Source organism: Eufriesea mexicana, unplaced genomic scaffold (genome assembly GCF_001483705.2).
Source record: "Eufriesea mexicana isolate 0111107269 unplaced genomic scaffold, ASM148370v2 scaffold4744748195, whole genome shotgun sequence".
NCBI classification, from domain to species: Eukaryota; Metazoa; Arthropoda; class Insecta; order Hymenoptera; family Apidae; genus Eufriesea; species Eufriesea mexicana.
This window is the reverse complement of record NW_016907918.1, coordinates 159,692-171,711: the sequence shown is the minus strand read 5'-3', so window position 1 is coordinate 171,711 and position 12,020 is coordinate 159,692. Positions and strand designations below refer to the sequence as shown.

Below are 12,020 nucleotides of genomic sequence, written 5' to 3'. Positions count from 1 at the left end.
CGACGAATCGATACACAGTGTGCATGCAGAGTGAGAGAGGGAATTAATTGCAGACTTGGTCGCGGAGTAAACGAGAAGCGAGAAAGTCGAGCGAATTTCCACGGTTCGGGGACGAGAACTTGGAATCCTATCCAAAACTACCATGTGGGACTTGATTAAACTTCGAAATGACCAGACGTAAATTTCAACTGCATTGTTCGCGTTTGACGCGATGCTTATTTTCCACGATTCTGACATCATCGTTCTTTCGATTATCTTCGTCTAAGCGACCAAACATTCCAGAGATATCAAACATTATCGACTTTATTAGTAAGCGGAACAGATATCGCAGCTTGACCTATCGACTTCAAAGATCGGTATTAATGTAGCAATTTGTCAGGGCCTTTTACAGCGCGACATCTTTGAAAGGATCTCGAACGTTACACGGAGCTAATTGCAAGAGGCTCGTGTCACGAGCGGAAAAGAATTTTTAGATATATCTAAAGTGGAAGGCGGAAAAAGATGGTCGGTAGAGGAATAAAGAAAAACGAAATTAGCCCGGAACAGTGGGCTGAGAAAGTCGCAAAATGTTAATTGACGCTGGATCCAACCTGAATCGCTGGCTCGAGCCTCCATTGTGCCATCCTGAACCGAGGAGCGACCGTCCTTGTTCCTAGCCAGAAAAGTCGTGTAACGGAAGAGGCAACAATAAGAACGGGTCGCAAAAATTATCTCACGCTGGATTCCCCGCAATGCTCATTGTTCGCTGCACAGGCTTACGATCTTTTCCGCGTGAATCGTATCGTGCCGTTTGATCAAGAACGACCGCGTCTAGCAGATAGCCGACAGATAGCACTCGTGGAAACTGTAGCTTTTCTTCGCTCGCGAAAAATCCACGTGTCTCACGTCACGAGGTATACCCGATTCGCGATTCTCTCGTTCCGTTATGAATAACTGGCTCTGGAAGTTACGATGCGGGTCACTCGTATCGTAACATTGAACAGGGACGGGGCCAGATTAGAACTGGAATCGAGTTCCATCCTCTGCATTTGCTCAGTTCGTGGATTTGTCAGTTCGAGGTCGGTATATTCTGGCAGAGATTTAAGCACCGTTGGAAAACTTTCATGTGGAAACTCGAAGGAAGTTTTAACCAGGTCTAAGACATCCATAGTTTCTTTTTAGCTAGCTCGAATAACCACCTGTTTCTTCGTTAATCCTACAAAGTCCTGATTTTTTCAGCTCGATGAAGCATAAGAAGTCGTAAAGTAACGATGTTAATTAATGGTCAATTAAGATGGATGAATCGAGTTAGAAGAATTATGGATCATTGGAGATTTGCCCAAATCGAGGCGTGTTCTTTTATACATCGATGCACGCATCAGGTTTCTCCGTTTCTACCAACTTACACGGCCTATTCCAAGGATCTGTTCTTTCGCCAAACATGGTCAGAGAGCGGTCGTGCCGAACAGTTTTGTCCCTGTTCGTCGTTTTTCGCGAGCCGAAAGATCCACGCTCGTTATTTCTTCTAGGAAACCGGCGAGGATCTCGCCGCTCCGCCGCATTCCGCCGCGCGAAATTTCAGAAAACCAGATCCTCCGGCCGGATCAAACTCGCGGACGCGTCTCTCGGCTGCTGTTCGTCTTGAATTCATGAATAGCAAGAGGTAAACGAACGTTGTATCTTTACATAGAATATACATAGAATATACCGTAAAAGAAACAGCAAGATTTTTCGATAATCTTCGACTGGGAACCACAGTCACGAATCCCAATCATGAAATGAAGCAAAATTCACGACGAAAATCGAAAAAGCTCTAAGTACCATCCAGGTAAACTACCATTCTCGATATTTCCCACTGATATCTCCACGTGAAAATCACTAAACACGCCTTTGTTAATCTACACGTAGCTCACCATCGAGAGATCACAGTCCATCTTCTTCGTGGAGTAACTCGAGATATAATTCCTCGTCATCTGCTTCTTCTGGAAAGCGAAAAAATAGCATAAAGGAGAAGGAAAAGGATTGCAGCATCCACGACGACGAGATTCGATAGCGGAATCGATTAAAAGCCACGAGTGCGAATTCGGATCGGTTTTCGGGCCGCATGGAAGCGGAACTCCCGCGCGCTCATCGGTCTTATTGTCTCCGGGCCCGAGGTGGCGAACCTCAGTTCTGCTCCAGTACTCTTGGGAGTAACATCGCGCACTCCCGTAATCTTTCCGCCTCTTTCTTTCGCCGTCCCCGTCCGCTCCGTTACTCGCATCCCTGGAAAGAATCCGCTCGCGCAGAACGAGTCGCGGCGGCCGATGTGATCGCGGCTGAAACCGATCGAACCGCATTTTTTCGCCTCTTCCCCTCGATCTTTTTTTTTCTCGTCTACGTTATTCCGCGAAGAAGGATTCCTTTCGACTGCCTATAGACGATACGTCGTTCGGTTCGTGCACACGCGTGGTTGTGCAACCGCAAGGTGACTGCCAGGGTCCAACGCGAGGGGAATCGCGCATCGATAATTGCAACCTGCACGCGAACGAGCCATAGTCGTGAAGGACGGAAGTCGGACGGGCAGCGTGAAAGCAGGTCCCGTTGGTGAAAATATCGAGGAACCTCGCGTTTTCTTTCATTTTTCAGCGGTGGCTCGGCGAGGCCTTCCAGAGTGGTACGCGCGGCCGATCGTTTGGTGCACGTCCACGGCTACGAGCAACCGGTTTGTGCGTTTAGAAATGGAAAATAGCAGACAAGGACGGCAGAAGCGCGCGAAAGTAGCGATACCTAATCAAGACTGAGGACGGATTAGCGTGTCTGTTGGAACGGGATGATGTGAGGCCGGGCAAAAAGTGGCCGGGACGTTTCGAGAGGTTCACCGAGTGGAACGGGTTAGTCGTTTGCTGCGGATTCAGCAGCCGCTGTGAGAATTTTTAACCGGTCTTGAAGAATCTCCGCTGATTGTTGAATAGTCGCGGCATTCGATGGAAATCAGATGTGCTTTGTAAAAAAGTGACTGTTAGAAAATGAAGAAGACTGAGGAAATGGCAAATAGCTTCTTGTAAAGAAACTACTGTGTGCTCAAACATATCTAATCAAGTCGCGATAAATATTACCTCGTGATCAATAACCGTCTGTCGAAGATTCGTCCAAGGAAGAAAGCAAGGAGAAATATTTACATAAACGTTGAAAAATAAAAGAAAGCAGTAAGCACGAAGGATCTGACGAACTATTTCGAACAAAAGCTCTAAAAATCTCTGCTCAGGATTAACAGAAACCTTCGAGAAATCCATTCGCTAAGGAAACGAAGCGAAGGTATTTACAAAAGATCCCAAGATCCCCAGAGATAAGAAATAATAATCCACGATAAAAAAAGGCAAACTATAGATGATTTGAAAGGCTAAATCGAGCCATCGCGCGATAAATATCACCTTGAGATCGATAAAACCAGTCTGGAAGGAGGAAAAAATATTTCTAAGAAATTCAATAATTAGTAGGAAAAAAGTGGAAGCATGAAGGATTGGGAAAGCTGAAGCAAATCCACTCGCGATAAATGTCACCACAGGATCATTAAAAACCTGTGACATATTTATCCAGGACAGAAGAAGGAAGGGAGAAGCATTTGCAAAGGATGGAAAGAATAAAAAACGATAATTAACGATAAAAGAGAGGAAGCATGGAGGATTTGGAGAACTAGAGAGCGATCTTAATCCGCCGGAGGCCAGAGGATCGACGCCGTGGGAGGGACATCGAGCAGAGTATCCTCGAGCGAAGATCGATGTCTGTTCGCGCTCGAGCGGCCTCGAAGCCGTGTGATAACTGATAAATATACCGGTCTTGCGGTACTCGCCTAAGAGAATGCGGTTACAAACGCGAGGGGAAAAAAGGACTACAGTGGTAGATCTTTAATGGTCGTCGATACTTTCGTTTAGAAAGCGCCCGGCCGTGTCAGTTGGACAGGGATTCGCGATCGCGCCGCGTCGTTCCTCAGAATCGATACTCGAAACGCGATTTCTGACCGGCGGCCGTTGTAAACAAACCGTTGGTTCGACATTTTTTCACGAAAATGCACGCGCCGCCACGCGATCCGTGCGCGAATGAACGTTCGTTTTGACGGAGGGAGAAAGTTTTTGCCGCATGAATGAGTAAGTTGCTTCATTTTTTCCCACCTTTTCTACTTTTATTTCGTAACTAGATGAACGAAGATCGACTCAGTTGAACGGAAAAACGAAAAAGATCGTGCAAAAATGGCGACCCCAGGTAGCCATCGGATAATAAAAGATTGATAAATGCGAAGACGTTTTCGAATATACGGTCCTGACGGAGTTTTGCTAGATCATTAATCGAACAGGTGTTTCGTTCGGCGAGGATTGTCAGCCATAATCGCAGTTTCGGTCTTTTACTTCTTCTCGTTTTATTCGCTGTTCAAATACGACGAAGATCGATTTAATTAAGCGGGGAAACGAGAGAATCGTGTGTAAATGATGACTCAATATCGATACCGGCTAACAAAAAGTTAAATAGCCGAGTTTTCGAGGTGTTTTTGCGGATATTATCCTGTCGGAGTGTTATTAAATCGTATTATGATTATAGATCATATCATAATCGCAGTTTTTTCACACTTCCCTATTTCATTTCACGCCTGATACTATGGACATCGATTAGACTGAATGGAGAAGCAAGTGATATTGAACGATGAAAGCTCCGACGTCGTTTTTAGAGACATTATCCCGTGAAATTTATTCGTGTTAAATCGTTGATTTAATCGAACAGGTGATTCGCGCGTCAGAGATCATAGTTCATAACACGATCGTAGTTTTGGTTTCGTTCGATCGGCCAGAGGTCGATCAGAGTTTCTTACGCGTTTCTTCGAGACGTCTCCGCCATAAAATATTTATGTATCACGCTGATAAGGTAAAAGTAATGTTAACGATGCCGGACTTACGCTCGTTGACCCAGTTTAAAATGAAATCGCAGGGACAGCTGTTCATCGCCAACATCGAGTCTTCTTCGTTTCGAAGCTCGAACTTTCAAAGAAATTTAAACGCGGTGTGCCTATTCGAAGACAATATCATCCCGATCTATCGCGGTTCCGTTTTCGATCGAAGGAATGGGAAACGAAACGAAGGAATTAATTACGACTGCACGATGTCCTTGATTTTAACGATCGAGGAGAACGATTAAATCTAAAATCCATCGGGTCGTTTCGTCTGCCGTTTGATTAAATGGAAATTAACCGTGAACCGTCTAATTCGGTTTAACTGGTTTCAAGCGGATTATAAAAACGTTTGAATTCTCGTTTCAGGAGTGGAAAATGCAGCTACCAGTTCGGGACAGGGTTCGACCGCGGAGAAAGAAGAGGCGAACACGATGGAAACGGTTCGAGATTCCGTTGAGAAGATAGTAGAAGGCTTGATCGGCAACGTGGCCAACGCGCCGATCAATCGACTGTACGATCATCCAGCGTGTAAGTTGAAACACAAATGGAGCTACAAGTAGAGGAACAAGATAAGAACGCGCGAGTAATTGCTTCCTTCTTTTACTACTGCATTCCGAAATTCGGTTCTCAATTGTAACGATCGATTCCTTTCGTTTGAATAGATTGAGGAAGGAAACCGGAGGAGAATTGTTATCCTAAAGCGATCTTTCTGTTTCTTCGTGTTTCATTGATTTTTTAACCAACATAAGCTTCGAAGATCGCACGTACATCCGGCGTATAAGCAAACAATGCTGCCATCTGCAGAAGAAACTCGAGTATGTTCAAACAAGAAAACCGACATGCCTGGAGAGCCTCGAATTCCTTTCTCAATCGCCACGGCAATATTTCTACCCGCTGCGTATCTGTTACCTACTTAACAATTAACTCCCGGCCATCTCGATCGCTTTTTTCACCCCCGATCCATCTCTAAAACGCGGCGCAGCCCACTTGGCAATTAACTCTCCAGTATCTCGATTGCTTCTTTGACGCTTGGTTGCTCCGCACACTGGAACCAAACGCTTCCTTTACGAAACAAAAGTTACAAGAAAACGTCTGCGCGCCTACAGGCTGTTCCATTTCAATCCGCGAATGGAGAACATTGGAAATTCTAACTACCTGTGACAGGTGACTCTTAGACATACACCAAGTATCTCTGAGACGAATAATTTGACACCTCTCACAGAGTTCTAACGTCTTCAATGTCGTTCCTATTTCTTTTTTGCCTTCTCTTTTTATTCTCTTTGACGTCGTATGTGTTGAAATACAAGTGTCTTTTGAAACACCCTGTAGTTGAGCAACGTCTACAACTAACAACCGTAATTAAGTGAATGTAACAGTACCCAATGAAAAGGATCAAAGAAGCAATCGTGACGTCAATTTATAACTGCACGTTTCCACACTCGAATTAACTGCTCGACTAACGCTGATTAATAGATGACAAGCTTTTGGAAAAACACGTTTCTTCTTTGGCCGAGGCACTGTCAAGTTTGGCCATGGATCATCTGCGGTCATCTCTGGAAAGTGAGTACCCTTGTACATTGTTCACGGTACTGAAATGAAACATTCTCTACGACACGCTGTTGTTTCATTCCACATACCGATTGCACTTTTTACATTTCATCGAACTATCATTTTTCGAGGATAAACATTCCCCAGATGCTCCATAAACGTACGAAACTGCGCCTAAAGTCTACGTACATTACGTCTCGGAGTGGATACACGCGTGTGATTTAGGATCATCGTACGGAGGCGCAGCGATGTAGAACGGGTTGTCTGCCCCGGGCGCTCGAGCCTTGCCGAGCAAATAACATACATACAGGCTCGCTTCTTACAAGTCACTCGTAACATAATACACAGAATGTATCCTAAAACACACGTTTCACGTGACTTTTTACGATTACATCTACCGCAATCCGTTCTAAAACCCCGTGCCCTGTAACCATTACCTCTGTGTAATCACGATGACCCAATACTTTATCTTGACCTATAAAAACCACGTTCTCCAATCGTGATGTAGCAACATCGGTACGAATTAACGATCGATTTGCACTGTAACGACTAATTTCACGATAAAAAGTAGCGGCAAAAATTTGTAATGCACTTTCTACCTTTTCTTCGTTCCAAACGTGCGTTTTCGATGACGAGGAGAGCAGCATCGAACGACCTAGCTTCTCCAGTTACATAACCCGTACAGAAATTATCATTGTCGGCGCCATTCTCTATTCTGCGATTCTTATTACTTTTTACACCTTCCCACGGAGTTGAAGGATCTTCTTAATACATGAAACTCCTCGATTAAAGTGTTCGCTTAGGTGACAATTGGTTCCTGAGGACCGATCCGAACATCATAGGACGTGCTATCATCTTGGCATAGTAGACTTTTCTGGAATTCATTGTAGAGATCTTAGAATAAAAGTGGCAGGATTTTATGGGTAATCGGGACAGAGAAGAAGCCTGTAGAAACCAGAAACAGGGATGATTGGACACGGTGTGGATCGATTTTCGTGCCGCCGAAACCGCAGTTTCATCAGGATAAATTCGCCCTTTTTGGTCCACCGCTAAAAGGGCCCTGCTCGAACGGAATGACTTGTAACTCGGGGAATTAAGCGAGAAGCGCGAGGCTCGAGTGGAAATTCGCAACTCAGTGTGTAAGAAAGAAGCTACGGACTTTGGTCCATGGACTGTTAACAATTGCAACAAGCTGGCGTTAAGTTAGGACGAGACAAAGTCAGGTCGCAGAGATTACGATGTGTACATACTTGCGCCACGAAATTTCGAGTAGTCCTCGACGCGTATTCACGATGACCCGAATGTGCATAAGAAAGAAACCGTCTGAATAAATCGACGATGATACAAAAGGCAACAAAAGAGCGCGTATGAAAGATACGTATTTGCATGGAAAAGGAATTGTCGGGCGAAACGTGCATGTAAAAACCATGCGGACGTCATGTGTACTCGTTTGCATACGCTTTACATGGACATTCGAGTTATAACTACCGAATGACTCGTGAAAAGCGATTACGAATTGGAGCTTTCCTAAGCTCCTGAAATAATATCCGAAGCTTGTTTGAACGCTTATGATTCGAGGTAAAAATAGACAGATCATGTAGAAAAAAATGTAAGAGACAGAAATGAACTGGGGTTCAAATGTTAATTTGTTTCCAGCGGTTATCATTAATTCCAATGATTAAACGTTAGATAATCAGGTTTCTATTAACCACGGGTCATTGAAAAAATTCAACTGATATCTTCCCTCCAGCAGTTATTTCCTGAAGCATCATTCGTCAGTGAGCTCACACTATATGTCAAAGTCTACGTCCGTTCATTTCGATTTAATTTATCTGCAAACTTGAGGTCATCGTTGCTTTCAAAAGTGTGTACTTATCGCAGAAAATTACGGTTCTGACGAACTCTTTTCTCGATTGCATCTGTCTCGCTTAGAACTGTATCACATTAATTCTCGAGTACGTTCTGCAGCGGTTATTGTGCTCGTACTACTTTCGTACGAATTATTCTTCGCCAAGTGAATCATTCGCGACTCCTCGATCGAAGGACGATCCAAAGATCGAAACAATGGTGGACGTAACGATTTCAGGACAACAATCTTGAACAGGATGGCTCGTTTACCGATTACGTAAAGAAATGAGTCAGCCATAATCCAGGGAAAAGTTTGCCTTATCGTTATTCCGGAAAAGATCACTCTTTTTGTTTCTTTTTTCAGAAGGATCTAAGAATAAATAATCGTCGAACGTCATCGAGTTTAATCGCATGTCCGCTCGACGCACGCTGTTATATCACGATTATTAAAATGAAAAATGGTTTAAATGAAAATCGTGACTTTCGCAGTATTCTTAATACTTCAATATTCAATACATCTTCCTAATACTCTTCTTCTTTCGAAAAATAATCTTTTCTGAGAAAAAAAATATCCTGTTCTTTAAATATATCAATTTTAAATTGGCGACAAATTCCAGAGAGGTATTCCCTCAAAAATTCTCGGAATTCTGGAAACAGAAAATATTTCTAAATTAAAATCGACACGCTAAATCGATCCTCTTCGTGTTCTCAAAATATTATTCCTCGCATTTTATTTCCCAGCAGCAACTATCGTCGTCAAACATTACTGTTTATAAGTATCGTTTATAGCGACAATGTCGCGAGTAGAAAGTGTAATCGTGAATTTCTTTCATCAATATTTAGCACGCAGAATTTCGACGAGGCGTTTGCATACAATACAGCCTGTTTCTTCGTTTATTACAGTTTACACGATTCCATTGAATAGACCGGAGGTCAGGCCGCTCGGTGCGTTCCGGTACGAGTTCTCGTTCCTGTTCATCGTATTTGCTTGCAACAAATTCGACAGCAATGAAACCTTATCTCACCAGCAGATACACATCGGTGTGTACCTGGAAATTTTTCGCCTCTGATAAAACGACGTGCCCGTGTTATCGTTTGCAGGTGTAATTTAAATCATCCTTCGCACAAAGAACAATCGATGATGACTAAAACACTGACGCAATCCCTAACAAGAAAAGAACACTTACAAATTCCATTAGAAAAATAGAAAACATTCTGTACATTCTCCAAGAAATAATTTTCCACGTCAATATTCGAAAAAGGGCGAAAATCGATGAAAATTGCATTTAAAGAGATTGGCAAAAATTACCGTACCTCGTTCTAGAAGCTACAGAGCCAGCTACAAAAGACTAATATCATACGAGCTACGTAAGACTCGGAAGATAAATAAATAACGCATAACCTATGCATACAGCGACGCACCTTCGACACACGACAGTCCAGAAGGCGTCAGTCGATTTTAGAAAATGTAGGTTCCCTTGCAAAAGTATCCCCCACTAAAAGGAAGCCGTACAGAGCGGCGTATGTGGGGTACGTCGCTCGCGTATCAGACCGCTTTGGCAAAGGCTCAGTCGCGAGCGGCGCAGGCCTGCGATTACACACACACACGGCGACTAGTGATTTCGCCGGTTCGACGATCGGCCGATTCGTGCTTCCGCGTTGTATTTCCTCCTCGAAAAGCCTCGAAACCGCTGTGAGAAACAGCCGATCATGGTGCCCGGTGAATCGCAGCATCGCGCGGTGAACCCTCTACGAAACGTACCCCTTTGAAAATTCCTCTACCGGCGAGTGAAAGTGAGCTCCAAGTGCATCCGATTGGACGTGTGATCTTTGTACTTGTTTTGTACTTGCAACGCTCGTAAGCATCGCTGATTTGATTATCGAAATTCGACGAGAGGTACACGGAGACTCGACGATCATTCGGGACTTTGATGATGACATTTTCGAATAAGTGGAAGGACATTAATAGTAGGTGCTCGTCCCGGTTGCACGGTAGACGTAATTGCAATCGCGTCCTGGATCGACTAATTGCTCGTTAATTGCGCCCTTGAGAGATAAGATAGGAAGGCAAAGAGGGAAGAAGCCGATCCGGTGAATCAATATCTGCTGGTCTCGCCGCGTTCCCGAGGTGGCTTTTAATTACCTTCTTCGCTGGTGAATGGAGGCTACTGGCTTCGTGATGTAAACAGCAGGTTCTTTCTCTCTGGCTAGACACGATTCGGACCTGCCTGTGTGCAGTAGTCCATGTCGGCGTAAAAAGGTCCAGGTTTAAACTTCCCAGTGATTTTCTTCGGCTTTCCGCCCGGGAAAGTTCACACCGTGTGTCTGGTATTTTAATCGAGTGGATTATCTGGGTGTGCATTGGCGGTAGGTGAAGCAATTTTATTTTCTTCGTTGGACCCAGGCAATCGTGATTTAGAAAATAATACATTTCGAGATACGGGTTGGGTGTTATAGCGAGTTAGGTATTTATGGGAGGTTCGATTCGAGCTCTGTGCTATCGCATCGTCACAGTGCTTATACCTGTTGTAGAAGGTAGACGCGACACGCTGGAAAAACGATAATTGGCTTCGATAAGGAAGAAAAGTGGGAGAAACGCGACGAAGCCGTACGTCTGCTCTACCATCTACCACTCGAATTATCTTCCGTGAAACAGTTCATTCTGTTTTATTTTAATATCTTCTCGGGTATTTATTAACTTCTTTAATTTCTTCTTCCTTCAAAAGTTTGTCTAAAATTAGGAAACGTGGAGCTACGACCTCACAGATAGATCAGGTTTACAGCTGAATTATCAAAGCGATAGTTATGCAACAGCCTCCGCGGTAATTACGACGATTGCAGATATTAAACGAAGCGAGTTTAGCGCGGCTGGTAAGAAAAAGGTGACAGCGATTTGAGCGGGTCGGTGTCGGTTCGATTAGCTGCGCGTAGCAAGTAAAATTGCAAATGAATTCGTTAACTATGCTATATCTTATCGTTTTTCCTTCCACCTTTTTATATTTCCCTTTCCGCTTTTCTTTTTTGCGGGGCGGGTAAATAAATTCCGCGCTTTAAGCGTTCCAAAAAGACCGTACGATTCCAGTTCTTGCGATATAGCAAGAAATAAGTTGCTCTTACTGGTTTCTTAACGCGAACCGCGCGATTAGAACGACTGGTCGAGACAAGAGTAATTATCGATGTCGGCAATCATAATGATAGCAGAGATAACCTGCTGACAGCCACCGCGAAAACAGATTACCGTCCCGAATGGGAAATTTCAAAGTTCAGAGGATCGTCGTCAGGCAACTATTCAAATGAGGGTTTAAAGGCCGTCTTCGGTGGCGCGCGGTTGTCGTCGGCGTCTTCCGACTATCTTCGCGCGATTCCGTTGCACGTGTTCTTGCGCACGCGCAGAGCGTTCGAGGCGCACGCCGCTGTACCGTGTATACACAGCTGTGCTGGTTTGTTTGTAATTTCCGCGAATCGACAAAGGTGTCAGGATATTTCTCGATACACATTTTTATTCATCCGAGCAGGAAAATGTTTCGCGAGCGAGTCGTTGGGAAAAACAAGGAAGGGACGGGTCATTTGTAACGACTCGAGCAGCAGCGTATAATCGACACGACTTATAATTGACTCGGCGGATCGAAAGTGCGATTATTGCCCCGTGGGGGGGAAAAAGAGTAAGTAAGATAAAGCCAATCAGACGAGGTGGAAGCACGGAGAGATCTCCGCGTGCCGAATT

General features: G+C 44.3%; 1 protein-coding gene across 6 annotated transcripts in view; it reads left to right on the top strand.

Annotated features, from left to right (window-relative positions):
- LOC108545639 (dentin sialophosphoprotein) overlaps positions 1-12,020 on the top strand; it is a 45,590-nt gene that overhangs the window by 19,095 nt on the left and 14,475 nt on the right. For 2 of the 6 annotated variants that reach the window (XM_017897368.1, XM_017897359.1), the window contains exons 4-5: positions 5,267-5,428; positions 6,374-6,460. In XM_017897368.1, the coding sequence (XP_017752857.1) occupies positions 5,267-5,428; positions 6,374-6,460 (249 nt within the window). Of the gene's footprint in view, positions 1-3,834; positions 4,107-5,266; positions 5,429-6,373; positions 6,461-9,678; positions 10,155-11,308; positions 11,959-12,020 lie in introns of those variants that run through there. The other 4 variants (XM_017897384.1, XM_017897376.1, XM_017897391.1 and 1 more) reach the window with 4 other exon arrangements.